Source organism: Sciurus vulgaris, assembly GCF_902686455.1.
Source record: "Sciurus vulgaris genome assembly, chromosome: 9".
In the NCBI taxonomy this organism is placed as follows: Eukaryota; Metazoa; Chordata; class Mammalia; order Rodentia; family Sciuridae; genus Sciurus; species Sciurus vulgaris.
In genome coordinates, this window is record NC_136469.1 from 25,757,870 (window position 1) to 25,776,144 (window position 18,275).

Here is an 18,275-nt window from a genome sequence, read left to right on the forward strand (position 1 = left end):
CAGTTTTATGTTTTTACTCATTGACGTTATATATTTTCTATTGCCTTAAATTTTGTCCGCTATCATATTAAGTTGACACTAATAATAATTTTAATATAGTATGTGCCCATACAGTGACTTTTTTGAAGTTCCAAGTTCTTCTTGAACTTACTTCAACCTTCCTCACTTGAGTGATCTGTCAACTTACTTTTGACTTTTGACTTCTGCTACTTGACTTTTTGATTCCTTAGGTTCAATTCCAGTTTTCAGACATCAGGGGTCAAGTGCTCACTCTCTGATGTTTAGCTTTTTTGATCTGAGCAGTTTCTTCAGTGTGACACTGTTGTCTCCTCAGTAAGATGGGAACAGATCTTTCGTAGGTTTTACATTGCTGAGTAAGATTCTTGCCGTTCCTGTCTCCTTTTATTTCCTCTGCTTCCTCTTTCAGGATTTTTCCTCAAGCAAGATCACACTGAAGAAAAGTTCCAATAGAGCTGGGCATGGTGATGCCGATCTATAATCCTAGTAATTCGGGAGGCCAAGACAGGAGAATTCCAAGTTTGAGGCCAGCCTCAGCAATTTAGTAAGACCTTCATGGGAGACAAAAAGCAGAGAGGACTCAGTTTTAGAGGTTCTAGTCCATGAACTTGTGGACCCGTTGCTTTTAGGTGTCTTGTGGGGATGCCAGACAGAAGGGCAGGGCAAGCTGGGGACTGGAACTCAGTGGTAGAGTGCTTGCCTAGAATGGCAGGAAGCGCAAGGCAGAGCAAATAGCTCACCTTGAGTCCAGGACACAAAAAAGAGCAAGGTGAAGAGGCTGGGATCCTACAGTCCCTCTTGATGTCACACCTACAATGACCTAAGATGTACCACTAGGCCCCATACCTCCTCCCAATAGCACCACCCTGGGGAGCAAGACTTAAACACATGGGTCTTTGGGGAATATTCAACATTCAAACTATAGCATCTATTATATAGTTAAAATCTCAGACTCTTCATAATTCTTAAGTTTAATGACTCCCATCCCAGTTAGCTGCCATCCTGAAATCATGCCATTTGCTATCAGGCCTGCTACCTTTTATAATAACTGTCATCACTGCTCCTCTGACTACTGGCCATTAAATACACTAGCTGGCTTTTTCCATGTCTTTACCCTTTCACTTTTGATGATCAGAGGACTCATATTAACTACACTGCTTCCTAGTAACAGTTACAATTACCATTAGAGCACTCCAAAGATGGTGGCATTTATACCAATGTTTTCCTCTGGGCCCCTTCATGAGGAGATGAAATTAAAGATTAGGTAACTGGGTAGGCTACATATGAAAAGTCCACTCTTGCATCCTTATTTCCAAAGTCTTTACATCCCTCCTTCTGCAGTTTGCAAAAGAAATTTTAGCACTTGTACTTCTTCAGTGTGGACCCACTGAGTCTAGGTTTGTTTTTTAGGATCATTCAAACTGCTCTAGGAAGCATGGTGTGCTGAAGCAGGAAGAGTGTGAGAGGATCTTACACCAGCAATTAAATAGTTCAGCCATGAAGTGACACATGACTTTATTTGAAACCTACTGGCCAGAACCACATGATCCCTCCTGCAAGAGGGACAGCAAAGTGCAAATCTCAGGGAACAAGAGAACTGGATATTTGTGAGCAGCACACCCACATAATTTAGGGTTGTCACAGTGATAAGGAGTCACAATATCCAAACTATTCATACACCCTAGTGGACAGCCCCCTGCCTACAGGACCTACCTTCATTCCATCTGAACAACCACCAGAACAGAGTTCCTGAAATTTTTAATTTGAAGATTATGGGAGCTATGTTTTATATTCTTTAGAGTTTTTTTTTCTTCTTTCTTTTCTCTCTGCCAAAGTGGCTAATATTTCAGGTTTTCAAAGTGGGTGCATGTCTGAATCATTATCAATTCACATTAAGACACAAGTCTGAGCCATTTGTGGAGTTATTGGTGCCTTCTGGATCTGCTAAGGCCAAATCTTGTAACTGCTGCTTATGTTTTACACTGGAATGCTCCCTGGATGTGCTCAGTTTTATGGTTCAGTGATCATATAACAACTAGTTTGTGATGGGTGATTTAGGTTGTCTAGTCAATTGAAGTCCCCAAATTAGGTGTTTAGTTTCTATCAGAACCTAGTAGCAAGATAAGAACAGCTTTTCAAATGAAGAATAATTACAGCATGGCCTTCCTCCAAAACTGAGTTTGCTCTGTGGCTTGGCAGTCTCCAAACAGCAGCTCTGCTGCCATACCCCCTCAATGCTGTTGAATCTGCTGCTCATAAGACCCAAGAGCCTTGTCAGCGTGCATCCTAGCCTCAGTCTGCTGCAGAGCTTGTTCTTGTTCCAGGGCTCACTTAAAACTGGAGGTCTATGGTTATCTCATAAGTTGGTTGGTGCAACACTGCATCTCTTTCCTTATGGTGGATGGTGCAAAGTACTGCTGCCTGCTTCTCTAAATAGAAGGGATCTCCCAAAATGACCCAGACCAGATCCCTTGAAACTTCACCAAAGTGGCAGGGCCCTGAACTTTCATAAGGTTTGTCTTCCATCCTCTGGTGTACATGTTTTTAACTTCCTGCACACCAGTTCAATTGACAATGTAATAATCAGTGTCAAGGGACAAAGTGATGTGCTATAGAATACAATAAAGACAGACTCTTATCTCTGCCTCATAAACACAGACTGTTCTGAGTTTGCCTACTAATGAGAGTCTTTCTTCCTGAAGACACTGTTTACAAAGTCAGGGTTCCTGAGAACAGGGAGAGTTGAAAAGCTTAGTTCCAAAATAATAGCCTGAATTTCACATAGTAAAGATGCTACATAAATAGAAGCACTGATTACATTGGCCCAAGCCAGCTCCACTCAGAGCTATGCATTCACAGAGCATGCATTTCATAATGTGGGATGACACACACACACGCCCTTACCCACATGAAACCACATAGGAGATATGAGCATAGGATATGTGCTCATGAGTTTCCACAAGGAAATTAACAGCCTAAAATATATGACAAAAGTAAAGGTAAATAAAATTCAAGCTCCACAGATCGCTTTCTTCACAATCAAAGGATAAAACTATTCCTCCACAGTAGAACAAACCCTCCCATGAATTTTCCTTTTCTGTGGATATCACCACAGACTAGCATCTAATATACAAATAAATGACATATCAATTTTTACTTAAATCCTAAAAGAATGTCTCAATATAAACACATTTTTCCTTTCTCACATTTTAAATAATACACAGAATCTTTTTCCTAACCAGAAATACCTTTTTTCCTCAAATATTGAGTGATAAAGTTTTGAATCTATTATTTAAAGTTACTAAGGTTTTCCTCATTCATTTTAGCACACAACTGAGAAGTATCAGTTAAACCTCTCTGACTGATGGAAAAAAAAAAAAAAAAAAAAAAAAAAAAAAAAAAACTTCCTCACCAGATAGATACTGGAAAGCCCATTGGTAAGCCTTAATTTATAGAAGTAATTTATTATTTATAAGTTGTTTACACCACGCATAGCATCTCCCTTACTTCAGTGACAAAGGTTACATATAGGACCAAAGACGATCAGATGGCATAAGATATTTTATTCACCTTTCTTGTGAGGAAATTAGAGAACTTTATAGTCATTAATCCAGTAATTCTACTAACACACCTTTGAAGAAAAGGGTAAATGCTCTATTCTTTTAACTAATTAAATAAACAGCCTTTAGAGAAAACCCAAAATAAAAGTGAACATACTGAGGGGATAAACGTGGGTCAAAAAATGTAAAAAACCTATAAAGCAAAGAAAGCAATCAGAAATTATTTATATATGCACTGAAAATGTAAGCAAATTTATCTGGGAAAAAAAAAACAAGTACCAAGGTCAAGGACAAACCCAAGTCCAGATGAGAAACACATTTAGAAGACATTAGGGTTATAATTCCCAAAGTGTGCACTAAGGAGCCATAGGCCACTAGAGTTCATTGCAGCACCCTGGGATATTTTAGATTTTTTATTTTAAATTTTTGAGAGAAACAAGGAAACACCTGTCACACAATACATGAATGTCTACAATAAGGCTGTTTGAATCTAGTTACTTAATAAATGAACTATTAGCTAGTTCTTTGTCTGAAGCACACTATAAAAAAAATCACTGAGATTCTAAGGATACTATGAAACAGTTTGGGGACTTCTGCCTTGGCAACATGCTACGGGTTCAAGGACACTATCTGTTCAGGGTTAAATGTGAAAAGCAGAATAAAAGTGAAAAGGACAGAGCCTCCACCTTCTGACATAACTGGCTATGCATGGGCAGGGCCTTTTCTTTCTCTTGATCCAGGCTCTAAAGAACTCATGTCAAGGGCTGGGGAGATGGCTCAGTCGGTAGAGTGCTTGACTTGCAAGCACAAGGCCCTGGGTTTGATCCCCAGCACTGCAAAAGAAAAAAGAAAAAAAAAAAAAAAAAGAATTCATGTCAGGATCTTTTTTCCTTATACCAAAGGACTTAAAATTAGCATACTACAATAACGCAGCCACATCAATGTTCACAGCAGCTCAATTCACAATAGCTAGATTGTGGAACCAACCTAGATGCCCTTCAACAGATGAATGGATAAAGAAACTGTGGTATATATACACAATGGAATATTATTCAGCCATAAAGAATAATATTAAGGCATTTGCAAATAAATGGATGGAATTGGAGAATATCATGCTAGGTGAAATAAGCCAATCCCAAAAAACCAAAGGCCAAATGTTTTCCCTGATAAGTGAATGATGATATATAATGGGGGTGGCAGGTGGGAAGTGAGAGAAGAATGGAGGAACTTTAGAAGGAAATGAGGAGTATGAAAAATGGTGGAATGAGACAGACATCATTACTCTATGTACATGTATGATTACATGAATAGTATGAATCTACATCATGTACAAGCATAGAAATGAAATGATATACTCCATTTGTGTACAATAAATCAAAATGCAGTCTGTAAAAAATAATTAATTAAAAAAAAAGAATGTGTCCTCTTATCTGAATTTACTGCAGGATCCTTTTCAAATTACTGAATTTTGCTTGTAAATCAGTGAATCTCACTCTTATTAATAATAAAAGCAAAACTGCAATTTTTCAATGTTGGTTTTAGGACCAAACAAATAGATTTACCCAAATGTTTTGTGTGAAAAATCCTACTACAACTTAAATATCCCTTTCCTAATGAAGAAATGAATAAACCTATTGAAAAGTTTCATCAAGAAAGTGCGTAACAGCCCAATGTAACAGTTTTAAATTTTAATTAAGAATTGACAAACTTTTTCTAGAAAAGTCCAGATCAAAAACAATTTTTAAAAGTTCTTTTTATATAACTCTTCAAGAACATAAAACCAAATTGGAAACAAGGACTCAAATAGATATTCATATACTAATGTTCATAGTATCATTATTAATAGCCAAAGAGTAGAAACAACCCAAAGGATAATCAATGGATGAAATGGATACAGAAAATGTGGCATACACATACAATGGAATATTTTTCAATCCTAAAAAGGAATAAAATTCTGATATATGCTACAACATGGATGAACCTTGATAATGTTATGCTAGTCAAATAAGCCAGACACAAAAGAACAAATATTGTATGATTCCACTTACATGAGTTAACTGAATAGTCAAATTCATACAGACAGAAAGTAAATAATGGTGACCAGGGTCATGGGAATTGAGATTAATGGAAAGTTGCTATTTCATGAATGCAGAGTTTTTGTTTGGGATGATGAAAAAGTTCTGAAGGTCATAGTGGTGACAGTTGCACAACAATGAGAATACCACTGAATCATACATTCAGAAATGATTAAAATAGTAAATATTATATTATGTATATTTTACCATAGTGGAAAAAGAAGGTAAAAAAATATTCTTCACTCATGAACCATAAAGAAACAAACTACAGACCACAACTGGCTGCAGAACATAGTTTGCCAGATATAGTTCTTAAGTGTAAGATCCACTAAATGAAATAAAGTGTTATGAAATACTAAAAAAAAAAAATCCAAATCAGCATACTACAGAGATGCAGCCACATCTATGTTCATAGCTGCTCAATTCACAATAGCCAGATGTGGAACCAACCTAGATGCCCTTCAATTGATGAATGGATAAAGAAACTGTGAGATATATATATATATATATATAATGGAATATTACTCAGCCATAAAGAATGATAAAATCATGGCATTTGCAGGCAAATGGATGAAACTGGAGAATATCATGCTAAGTGAGATAAGCCAATCTCAAAAAACCAAGAATGATCTCGCTGATAAGTGGATGACGACACATAATGGAGGGGGATGGGTTAGTGTTAGGGTTAGAGTTAGGGTTAGGGAGGGGGGCCAGAATGGAGGAAGGAAGGACTGTATAGAGGGAAAAGAGGGGTGGGAGGAGTGGGGGGAAGGGAAAAAATAACAGAATGAATCAAACAATATTACCCTATGTAAATTTATTATTACACAAATGGTACGCCTTTACTCCATGTACAGAGAAACAACATGTATTCCATTTATTTACAATAAAAAAAACCCATCATTAAAATTCATTTTTATTTTAACATGGCATGTTAAAACTTTTCATATTTAATGTTTATTAAATTTACCAAACTATATAAATGCATCTACAGTATTTACCGAAAATATCTGAGAAGCCTCAAGATAAGGTAGAATATACATAAAGTCATATAGCCAAAAAGAGATTTGATGATACTTACCAAGTACCTCTAACATTATTTGTTATAGACAGTAGAGATGAGTAAGACATGGCATCTTCAAGGAAATTTAAAACTTAGCCTAAAATGTGATAAATAAAGCTTAATCTTGGAAGTGGAAAAAATACTCAGCTTCAAGGTTCAGATATGAAGTTTGATATTACAGCTTGTACCACTTCCATTATTTTCTTCCCTACTCATTTGGTGCAGAATAGATCATTTTCCCTCTCATTTGACAGGGAAAGAGAAAAAAAGAAAATATTGCAAATTGAAGCATACTGTAAGGACCTTCTCAGCTCTCTTACAAGCTTTGTATCTAAAACTCACTTAACTCATTGATTGGTTGGCATCATCTCAGAGTCTGCAGCCAAAATGTGCCTAAAAAAGAAAACTCGGAGGCATGTTTTCCTAGGGTGAGTCAGCAATAGGCAGAAAATCATTATAAGGGAGAAACGTCTTTCAGATTAGGTAAATATAAATACATGCAGCACGCCTGTAATCCCAGGGGCTCAGGAGACTGAGGCAGGAGGATCCAGAGTCCAAAGCTAGCCTCAGCAAAAGGGAGGTGCTAAGCAATTCATTGAGACCCTGTCTCTAAATAAAATACAAAATAGGGTTGGGGATGTGGCTCAGAGGTTGAGTTCCCCTGAGTTCAATCCCAGTACCCAAATAAATAAATAAATAGATATACAGATAGATAAAAGATCACTGAAAAAGATGTGTAACAAGCAACCCTAAACTCGGTGTGCATGGATTTTTCAGGTGAGGATACAGGACAAGGCAGAAAGAAGGACGGTATGCCTGTCTCTGGTCCTCGTGACTATGGCCTCAGCCAGGAATACTCAAATGGCTGAGGAATGCCTGGAATGCCTGGGAGCTGGAATCAGCTTGTTCACTCATGACTGTCACCTGGGCTGGGTTGAGCTATGACTGTCTGAGTACCTTCAAGGAGCCTCTCTGCGTGTCCTAGGCTTTCTCACAGCACTCTAACCTCAGGCAGTGAGACTTTTTTACATGATGGTTGAGAGTTCCAAAAGAAAGTGTTCCAGTAGTCAAGGTGGAGCTGCATGGCCTTTTATGACCTAGCCTCAGTAGTCACATAGTCACATAAGGTGACTGGTCGCTTTAACCATATTCTAATGGTCAAATCAGTCACAAGCCCATACAGACTTAAGAAGAGGGAATACTAACTCTATCTTCTTATGAGAAGATTGTCCAAGAATTTGCAGCCAGGTTTTAAAAACCACTATGGTGGACATAAAAAGTGAGAGAGAGATGAGGATACATGCCAAAGTTTTAACAGTATCTGATTCCCAGGATCCTTCAAAAGAAATTTTGTTAATTATTTTTATGTCAGACTAATCCAAATGTACTCTCCAGGGATGGCAAAATTCCATCTACATGTGTTGCAGTAACAGATAAACAAAAACTTCAATTTACCTACATAATTTGCATCAAGGTTGATGAACAGCTTACTTTTGACTCTAGTACCATCTTCCAGTTATAATCACCTCTTTATTTTTTAAAAACATCATCAAGCTCAAATCTACTCTCAGGCTTAGGCTAAATCATATCTAGAGTACAAAGAATATCTACAGCAAACAAACCAAGTAGATTAGGATCACACCAGCATTATGGTTGCTGACTGTGGTCATTTATTATCATTGATAACTATACTTCAGGAATTCATAGGCCAAAAAAATTTTTAAAACAAGCCACATGTTGGGCACATAAAGTCACCAATTTTTTATTCTCCAAAGTGAGAAAGAACATTTGAAAAACAAGTGCTATTGACTATTATTATCATCACATTAAACAAAAGGGATAGACAATTTCAAAATAAAAAACAATCCTTAGAATGAATAAATTTAACTAAATGAAAAATTCACTATGTTTTCATTTCTCTGCTGCTCTACAGAGGTTTCGCCACAGATGAACCCAGCTCAAAAACTGGGCAAAAGCATACATGCACCTAACATTTTGGTCTCTTCGCTCCCTTGCTTTCTTTTCTAATGGTTCTAGAACTTTATCTAAACCTATAGTCTAGAACCCACAGTCTAAAAAAGACAAATAAATGATTATATGCTAAGAATACAAGTAATACTATTTACTGTAAATATCATAAGAATACTATAAGTATCATATGCTAAGAATACCATATAGGGAGAGAGGGCAATCAATAAAGATTTCACAAATTAGATGAAAATGTTTTGCCCATGAGAAAGAAATGGGAAAGATTATTTCAGGCAGCAATACACTGTGGTTGAAAGCAGGGACAATCTACATACACAGACTATCCAAAGAAGCCTACCTTGTGTGCCAAAAATGAGTAGTTACACGTGGTTGTAGAGAAAGGATTAATTTCTTCTTCTTTTTCTATTTTCCAAACTTTTAACAATAGTGCATGCATGATTTAATAATCAGGAAAAATTTCTAACTTACTTTTTTTTTTTTTTTTAAATTAAAAGACACCATGTTGCCTAGACAGGTCCTGAACATCTGGGCTCAAGTCATTCTCTTACCACCGTCATGCATCTCAGCCTCCCTAGTAGCTGTGACTACAACCATTGCAATTCTGAAAGTTAGCTTAGGAAGACCCAACAAAAGGCAAAAGGCCTATTTTCCCGATAAGAAAGCAGTTAAGGAGACCAGGTTATAAAATGGAGATGTTAAAGATTGGAAAGAGGGTGGCAGAAGTCAAGTTCCTGACTTTGGCTCAAACAGATGACACTAGGAAAGATCATAATATTCCTTCCTTGACTATGTGAGAATCCAGGCCTCGGTGTACTCAATATTGCCGGTCTTTTCACCCAGGCAGTCATTAGGCAGAAATTCCCAAGAAGGGCAAGAGCTGACAGATCAAATGCTTAAACTTCAAATTTAAAAAAAAAAAAAAAAAAAAAAAATTAAAAAAAAAAAACTTCAAATCAAAAAATGGCCAAGGCTAGAATCTCAGCTCTACTACTTATAGCTCAGTGAGCTTGGACAAATTGTTCAACCCCTTTAAACATTTTTCATCTGCAAAATGGAAAACTGCCTACCTCTCTGTATTTTTGTGCTGATAGGCTGATATAAAATGTAGCACTTAAAAGAACTTAGCACAACACCAGAAAATAACAATCATAATAAGGGTATACTCTTATATCTAATTGAGAAGTAGATACTTGTTTGCTCTATTGATTGATAAAAGCTTTAAGATCCCATTTGCCACTCTGCAAATCTAAGTTTTGAGTGCATAAAATACCTTTCTCAGCTAGAACGTCAACCTTTTAAATCTTAAATGAATGTGATTTTTTAACGTTAAGTTCCAAACACATCTGGTATTTGCGGTTGCTTCTAAAAGTAAGCTATTCTTAGGATGATTGTCCTGCAGGGTGCAGAAAGAACTAAATGGAGCCTGCCTTAGTCCCCTAGGTTTCTAAAATCTGACTGAAAACCAGGCAGAGGTTTCCTCATTCTCCTCTTATTCCAGCGGGCTTCCGAATTCACTTAAAGAGAGGCGGAGGTTTTTCTTTGGAAAATGCCTTCTGTCTTCCAGTTCAATCCTAAAGTAACCGTCCCTTACCCAGGCTTTCTTTTAGCGGGAGTAAAGCCAGTAGAAGAAAGTAATGTTCTCCAACAATTCCTGCAGCTTCCAGAATTCTTCTCAAGAGCCACAGAACATCACCTTCCTCCCGCCTCCTCGTCTTCCTTCCTACTAATCTCGTACGCAAACGATGCAGCCCCGCCCCCTGTAGATGACCAATCAGGGAGGGGAGAGCTGCCCGGATGGGGCGGTTCCAGCTTTACGATGACGACGAATCACCTGCCTCAGACAGCAGGGGCGGAAGCGGAAGAGAGCCCAAAGTCCTGCTTTGGCCTTGGGTTCCGCCGGGGGGGGGGCATGTCCCGTGCAAGTGAGTGAGGAAATCCTGGGCCCCTGTCTACCAACCGAGTGGGGCGAAGAGACGCTTGGGAGCGCAGGAGGGAGGAAGCTCGATCCCCAAAGGAAAGAACGAACCGGCAGAACCGGAGTGTGCAGGGGCCCTAGAGAGCAGACCTGGTCGGCGCCGCTCTGCTCCAGGCCATGGTGCAGGCGGAGCTCTGGGCGATCCCCAGGTGAGGGCAGCGGCTCCGCCCGGGGTTTCCACCGCGGCAGAACCGGGTAGATGAGGGGTGGGGAAGAAAGGATGCTGCCCGCACTGCTCCGTGGTAGCACCCTCAGCGGCCGCAGTTGCATCGGGAGCAGCAGAAAGCACAACGCCGGCCGAGGAGGCGGCTCGAGCTGTTGGTAAAGTCGCCTAAGCAGCTCTTTCTCCGTAGTATGCGAGTTGACAAAACAACCACAGAAAAGGGCTCCGTATTACAATCTCCTTTGAGCTTTTTTTCCTCGCTGCGCGGATCTGATTTATGCGAAAACATGCCTTGCACGTGTACCTGGAGGAACTGGAGACAGTGGATTCGACCTTTAGCTGTGGTCATCTATCTGGTGTCCATAGTCGTTGCGGTTCCCCTATGCGTGTGGGAATTACAGAAACTGGAGGTAAGAGGGTCCTGCACTTTCGGCCTCTACTCTTTAGTCTACCTAAGGTTGGGGAAAAGATACCCTTTCCTTTTCTACCCTAAACACCCAGGTTTGGTATCTGAAAACCATCCCATGTAAATGAGACCAGTGTTTGGACATGAACCAGCCCGGTTTGTTCACTGTTCTTCAAATCATGCTACAAGTGGAAGTGGGGCCGGGTGGAGAAAATAGGATATGTTAATGTAGCTGCTTAGAAGAACACCGTTTTGCAAGAATTCATCATTTCCCTGAAAGCAAGGTAATCTTATTCCTGAAGTCTGATCTGCTGTTCAGGTATTGGACTTAGTCATCAAATAAATTACCTTGAAAACCATGTATTGAATTTTACTAGCTTTTATAGCTTCCTGAATTAAAGGATTCTGGTTGGTTTGACTTTGTTGTTTTTACTTTTGAAATTAGCTTCTAACCAAAGCAAAGGTTTTGCAAAAAGTCTCTTGTATATTTTTTGATGTCATATTCTTATTGTGACATCAGTAAAGTACTACAAACTGAAAAACCTCCAGGTAAATACTTAGCTAAGATATGTGCTTTATTTTAAAAATATATAGTGAACTTTAAATTCTGATTTAATAAAAATCAGAAAATACTTCTACTAAGAAACACTTATTTTACAGAATCTATGGCTATTTTAGGCCCTCTTTTATTTTGGAAACTTTTTAAATGTTAAACAATGTATTTTATACATTTGTGTTCTGTGTGTTCACTATTATTTTTTTGTTGACTTTCTGAATATATTCTGCTACAATAAGTATTTCTCACTTGTTAGATGTTTAGGTTATTTGAACTTGTTTGACAAACAAGTATAAACATCTTAATACAAATAGTTTTCTTACTTTAAATAATTGTTTCCTTGGAATATGGTATAGGAACCATTTTTAAGGTTAATGAAAGATATAATATCACCCCAGTTTAAGATTTCTTTAGTTGTGAGTTTCAACTTTAGTTTTTAAGTACCACTAACAGTTAAGAAAAATTGTGACCCCAGAGAATACCCTGAGCCAAATTCTGAACATTTTCCCTAGACTTTTCTGAATACACTATTCAGAATATCAGCTAAAATGTGTCAGTGTAAGTGTGTCCTTTCAGTCACTTGTAGCTCCACAGCAAAAACCAATATTCCTAACTATGGCTATCAAGACCCATGATCTGATACTACTCCCTTGAACTTTCTCTGCTCATGTTCTGGGCTTCCACTGCACTAGCTTTGCTCAACTTGCTGGGCATGCTCCCTCCTTAGATCCTTTGCTCTCCTTCATAGAATGCCATTTGCCCAGAAGTTCTTACTCCTTTAGGTGTTTCAGGTCTTTACCAAATGTTATCTGGCTGCACTATTTAAAATTGCAAGGTTCTTCTCAACTCTTCATATTTCCTTCCCTGCTTTATTTTTCTTCATGAAATTTGCCATCTACCACAATATATATTAAACTTAGTTTTGTCTTCCTTCTCCAGCACAAATGACTGACACTTGAATTAAATGATTGAGTCTCAGTGATGAATCAAGTTTTTTGTGTACTATATGGTAAGAAATATAAAAACATGGCACCTACCTTCTTTGAACTTAGTGGTGAAGACAAATGCAGCCACCAAAAAAAAATAAATAAATAAAATAAAATAATATGGAAAAAAACTAAAAAAGGTCTGAGAAGTAAATAAGAATGGCAGGGTTAATGCACTACTTCCAAAGCTCAATCTGTCAGCTGTGGAAAATGAAGTGACATGAAGCTGGAAAGCTCTTGTGGTAGTTGAGAGGTAGTGGGTACCTGGGATGTAATGATTTATGACCCAAATCAGGATAACAGAAGTGAATGAAGAAAGCTGAATTTTAAGTGTCCTTGGAAGTGAACAAACAGGACCTGGATTAGGGAGAAGAGATTCAGAGAAAGGGAGGAACCAAAGATGAGTCTGAGGTTTTTCGCCTGAACAGCTGACTAAGTGATGGTACCAATTACTGAGATGGAAAAATTGAAGTTTAAGGATGGGTTTGAGAGAAATTGAGTTTTGTTATGTATGATTAGTTAAATGAGAGACATTCAAATGATCATGTCATGTATGCAGTTGGATATACCTATAATCCCAGGTTTGCAGGAGGCTGAGGCAGAATCACAAGTTCAAGGCCAGCTCTGGAAACTTAGCAAGACCCTGTCTAAAAATAATTAAACATAAAAAGAACTGGGGATATAGCTCAGTGGTAGAGTGCCCTGGGTTTAATCCCCAGTGTCGTGCAAAATGATTTTTTTAAAGGAAGAAAACACCGTAGATCAAGTGGCTTAAACAACAGCAGGATTAATGACTGGGTGAAGGCCCTCCACAAGGATTGCAGATAGTTGCTGTCTTGCTCTTTCCTCACATGGTACAGAAAAAGCTCTCTGGTGTCTCTTCATATTATAAGGCCACTAGCCCTATCAGATTGGGGTTCTACCCTTACCACCTCATTTAACCTAAATTATCTCCTAAAGGCCCCTTTTCCAAATAAATGTTGTCATTTGCATTAGGAGTTAGGGCTTTAACATACAAATTTTAGAGGGAACACAGTTTAGTCATTTAGAGTTATCAGAATGTAGATGGTATTCAAAACCATGGACAAGATTATAAAGAAATGGCAAAGGACCTAGCACCACCAAGCATGGTGGCACACATCTGTAATCCCAGTGACTGGGGAGGCTGAGGCAGGAGGACCACAAGTTTGAGGCCAGTCTCAGCAACTTAGTGAGGCCCTGTCTGAAAATTAAAGGGCTGGGGATGTGGTAAAGCATCTTTGGATTCAGTCCCCAGTACCAAAAAAGAAAAAGGACCTAGCAGCAATTTTAGAGGTCATATAGAAAGAATAGAAGATAAAGCATTGGGAAAGTGAATGCCACAAGACTGCTCCAAGAAAGACAAAGTGAACAGTGTCCAATGCTGCTGCAAGATCCATCACTCTTCTTGTTGGTGATCTTAGTAATGGTTTCAGTGGAATTTTAAGGGCTCAAACCAGAGTAGAGTTATTTGAGGAAAGAGTATGAGTTGAAAAAGTGGATTCAGGAGAGAAAAATGAGCTATGTGTTTTTTTGTTTTGCTTTGCTTTGAGAATTTCAACTCTCAAGGGACCTGAGAAATGAATGGTACAATACTTGGAGAGGAGTGTGATTAAGAAAAGGTTTTCTGTTCCCTTAAGGTTAGAGATGCTAACTAGACCATGTCCCCAAGATTTAACTCTAGCTATAATTTTATGCAATTCTCTTAAAAGCCCTGAAATAAGTATCCATATTTTATAGATATAAAAATTGAGAAATAAGTGACTGAATTGGCATTGTGCTAAGGGCTTTCTATATGGTATTCTTCTGTTCATCATTTCTCACTAAATGAGTTTATGTATATAAAATTCTTAATACTATGCTCAACAAATAGTAGGTGCTCAATAAGCCCTAGTTACCACTATGATTTTTTAAAATATCAGTATCATTATTGCATTGAAACATTTTTACTTGTGCAATAACAGCTTAGATGGAAGTAGGCTCTCAAATTGAGAACCTAAAGCAACATTACATGTATCTGTTTGAGCAACTAGATATACTTTGACTTATGTTTAAAGACATTTTGTATGAAAAATACATGTCTTTAAACACTAGAAGCACAAAGCTCAGGCTGTGAGAAGTCAGTGGGAGCCAAGACTGTAAAAAACAGGAGGTCCATCCCATGCTCATGGTAAGGCACACACTCATTATTGGAATAGCGGGAGGACCATGTGCACAATTTAAACCGTTTCCTGCACTCTTTTGGTCTAGTATGTGTCATCGAAGTCAAATAAATTAGATGCATGCACGATGACACAGTGCTCTGTAGACCTTTTTACTTGCCTCATTCGTCCTTATGCTCCAGGAAGCTACACTTTTTCGATTCTGCTCTCTTCCCTTCAGAAGGATTGGGCCCAAAAAGCACTTCCTTCTATTTGGCTTTATTCTGTTTTGAAGGATTTGACCAAGGGAGAATTCACTTACTCCTGGAGACTTACCTTTAATGTTTTTTTTTTTTTCTTCTTTCTTCTTTCCTCAAATTGCCTTAGGAAAAAAAAATCTACTCTACTTCTCTCCTTCTCCTTATTTTGTGAGCCAAAACAAAACAAAAAACAGCTCATGACTACAAAGTTTAAGGATATCGTTAATGGTATTTTCATATCAATGTGTCTCAAATTTGAATAAATTATTTAGATAAATATAATTTAAAGTAAATGTAGTGATTATATTTCTACAGATACTAACATTGACTTACTCTTTGGTAATGTTGCTTAAATATGTAAAATATATAAAATAGGTTAAATTATTTATGCATGACTCAAAAAACAAACCAACTGTAAACTAATAATTGAGATTAATGCCATTAATGCGGACAAATGTTTTTCTGAAGCTAAATTATCACTTGCACAGTAAAAACGATACTGTGATACAGAATTTTTAAAATTTGGCATGACCGTACTATGAGTCATTTCTCTAATCATTTGTTTTATGATTGTTTGAAAAAGAACTTTCATCTTACAGCACACCATGAGGATTCATGGCCTTCTTTAGCCACAAGCGCTTTCTTCTCTTTTAACTTTTTGGCACTAAGACAGTCATAAAAATAAACAAAACCACTAGGTGATACTGTTCTTAAAGATTACCTTGTAATAAAGAAGCTCTAAAATATGCTTGTTATTATTTTCTTAGATCATCATTAAAATGAACACTTGATTTTTAAAAAAATGAATACTCAATTTTAAATGAAATCGAGGAAAGCAAAAAAGCCCTAGAAAATGAGTACTCAGACATTGCTTTTGAAGTCTTCATCTCTACACATCTTTCAAATTCTCTACACATTTTAATGTAGAAACGCATTGTAAAAATATACTTGTTCTCCATATTTTTGTTTTCTACCACTTTAATCTTTGACTCCTGGTGGGGGGAAAGAATCCTGTTTCAAACAGTGAAACTGGAAGCTGTGTACTTCAGTTCTATTTTAACTGTTAACTACACAAACCCCTCAACTACCAAAAAATAACTGTACATCTTTTCCCTGAAGATTTAAAAAAAAAAAAAGATTCACTCTTTTTGAAACCAAATAACAAGTTAGTATAAAATTCTTGCCCTAGTGCTGCCCAAATAGAAATGGGGTTCAAATAAGGGTGTTTTCATCAGCAAGTAGATTTTACTTCAACTCTACAATGAGATGGCTCCAAGTATAATGTTAGAAATGAGCTTTCAGAAGATAGCATATTGATCAGATATTTACCTTAAAAAAGAAGTTAAAGATTTTTAAAATGATAATATCCTGAATAGACATCATTATATAAGAGGAGTGATAGATATATTAACATGATTTGTTTGGACAGTAATAATGGCAGAAATCAATTGAGAGGGTTCATAGGGATAATGTATGTAAAGAATTTAGCAAAATATCTGACAACACTTAATAAATGTGCATTGCAATTTTCATACATACAAGACTTTACTAAAATGTTTAACAAAAATTTGAAGAAAGTATTGGTAGATTTTTACCTATGCATGCATAAAAGGAAAGAAATAAGCCATAAAAATATTTTTAGATTTGACTTGTAGAAAAATTTTAAACTTCTGCATATCTCCAAACACAATAATTAGATATAAAAGGCAAATAGCAAGCACGAGGTGGAGAATGGCATGATGTTATACTTTTAATATATGAAAAGCTGCTGTAAAGGGCTACATGGTGAAAATGCTCAACCCCAGTAGGGGCTGGCTTCTCCCTCCAATTGTGGGAATAGGCTGTTTATTTTAAAGGTGGAATAAAAATATCTACTAAGCCAGGCATAGAAGCACATGCCTGTAATCCCAGCAGCTCAGGAGGATGGCGAATTCAAGGCCAGCCTTAGCAAAAGCAAAGCACTAAGCAACTCAGTGAGACCCTGTCTCTAAATAAAATAAAAAATAGGGCTGGGGGTGTGGCTCAGGAATTACATGCCCCTGAGTCCAATCCCTGGTACTCCCCCACAAATAATAATATCCACTGATCATTTAGCAAATACTGAGCCTCATTAGTAATCAAATGAAAATTTAAGAAATAAAAGTATTTTATTCTCTTTAGTTTTCATATCAGAATCTGTAGTAATGTGTTCTTTTGTTTCTTAAGGTTGGAATACACACCAAGGCTTGGTTTATTGCCGGAATCTTTTTGCTGTTGACTATACCTATATCGCTGTGGGTGATACTGCAACACCTAGTGCATTATACACAACCTGAACTACAAAAACCAATAATAAGGTCAATCCTAATATATTTTGATTCTACTTGTGTTGTGTTGACTTATTTCATAATATAACATAAAATGTTTTTAATTTATGTTTTGCTTTCCAAATAGGATTCTTTGGATGGTACCCATATACAGTTTAGATAGTGTAAGTATATTTCATTTTATTTCATTAAGAACTCTTTTGGTGATGCTAACTATGCTTACTACAGAATGCTTCAGGTTATGAAAGTACATTATTGACAAGGAGGAGTTAGATTAATAAGAAAAGTGAAAAATTTCTTGTTTTTAATGACAAAGAAGATAAAAAATGAAAATGTGGATTTTTAAATTTTTTAAAATTATTTTCTTAATCTTTAAAGTTTTTCAGATTAGTACCCTTAGTCCTTTAAGGAATGTAATACTTTAAATTTTAGTCATTTCTCAGTCTCCACATGGGATTGGTTCCAGAAACCCACACACACAGATTCCAAAATGCACTGATGCTCAAGTCCCTTGTATAAAATAGGTAGTATTAACATAATACTTTTGCAATCCTCCATATACTTTATTCATCTCTAGATTATTTATAATACATAATATAATTTAAAGGCAATGTAAGTAGTTATTACACTGTATAGTTTAAGGAATAATGATCCCAAAAGTCTGTGCTTATTTAATGAAGATGCAGGTATTTTATGTGTTAGTGGGTTTTTTTTGTTGTTGTTGTTGTTGTTTTGTTTTGCTAGGGTGGGAGGCATATT

General features: G+C 37.0%; 2 protein-coding genes across 3 annotated transcripts in view; one reads left to right on the forward strand and one right to left on the reverse strand.

Moving 5' to 3' along the window:
• On the reverse strand, positions 1-11,036 carry LOC306669773 (uncharacterized protein). Its single transcript, XM_079153942.1, has 2 exons — positions 10,297-11,036; positions 1-569 (listed from the first exon to the last, which is right to left on the reverse strand). The coding sequence occupies exon 1, from the start codon at positions 10,948-10,950 to the stop codon at positions 10,477-10,479; it is 474 nt and encodes a 157-aa protein (XP_079010068.1). The 5' UTR covers positions 10,951-11,036; the 3' UTR covers positions 1-569; positions 10,297-10,476.
• The window catches only part of TMEM184C (transmembrane protein 184C), a 22,882-nt gene continuing 15,203 nt past the window's right edge, over positions 10,597-18,275 (forward strand). The window contains exons 1-3 of one of the 2 annotated variants that reach the window (XM_079153940.1): positions 10,598-11,253; positions 17,416-17,546; positions 17,644-17,680. In XM_079153940.1, the coding sequence (XP_079010066.1) occupies positions 11,035-11,253; positions 17,416-17,546; positions 17,644-17,680 (387 nt within the window). In that variant the 5' untranslated portion in view covers positions 10,598-11,034. Of the gene's footprint in view, positions 11,254-17,415; positions 17,547-17,643; positions 17,681-18,275 lie in introns of both variants that reach the window. The other variant, XM_079153941.1, reaches the window with a different exon arrangement.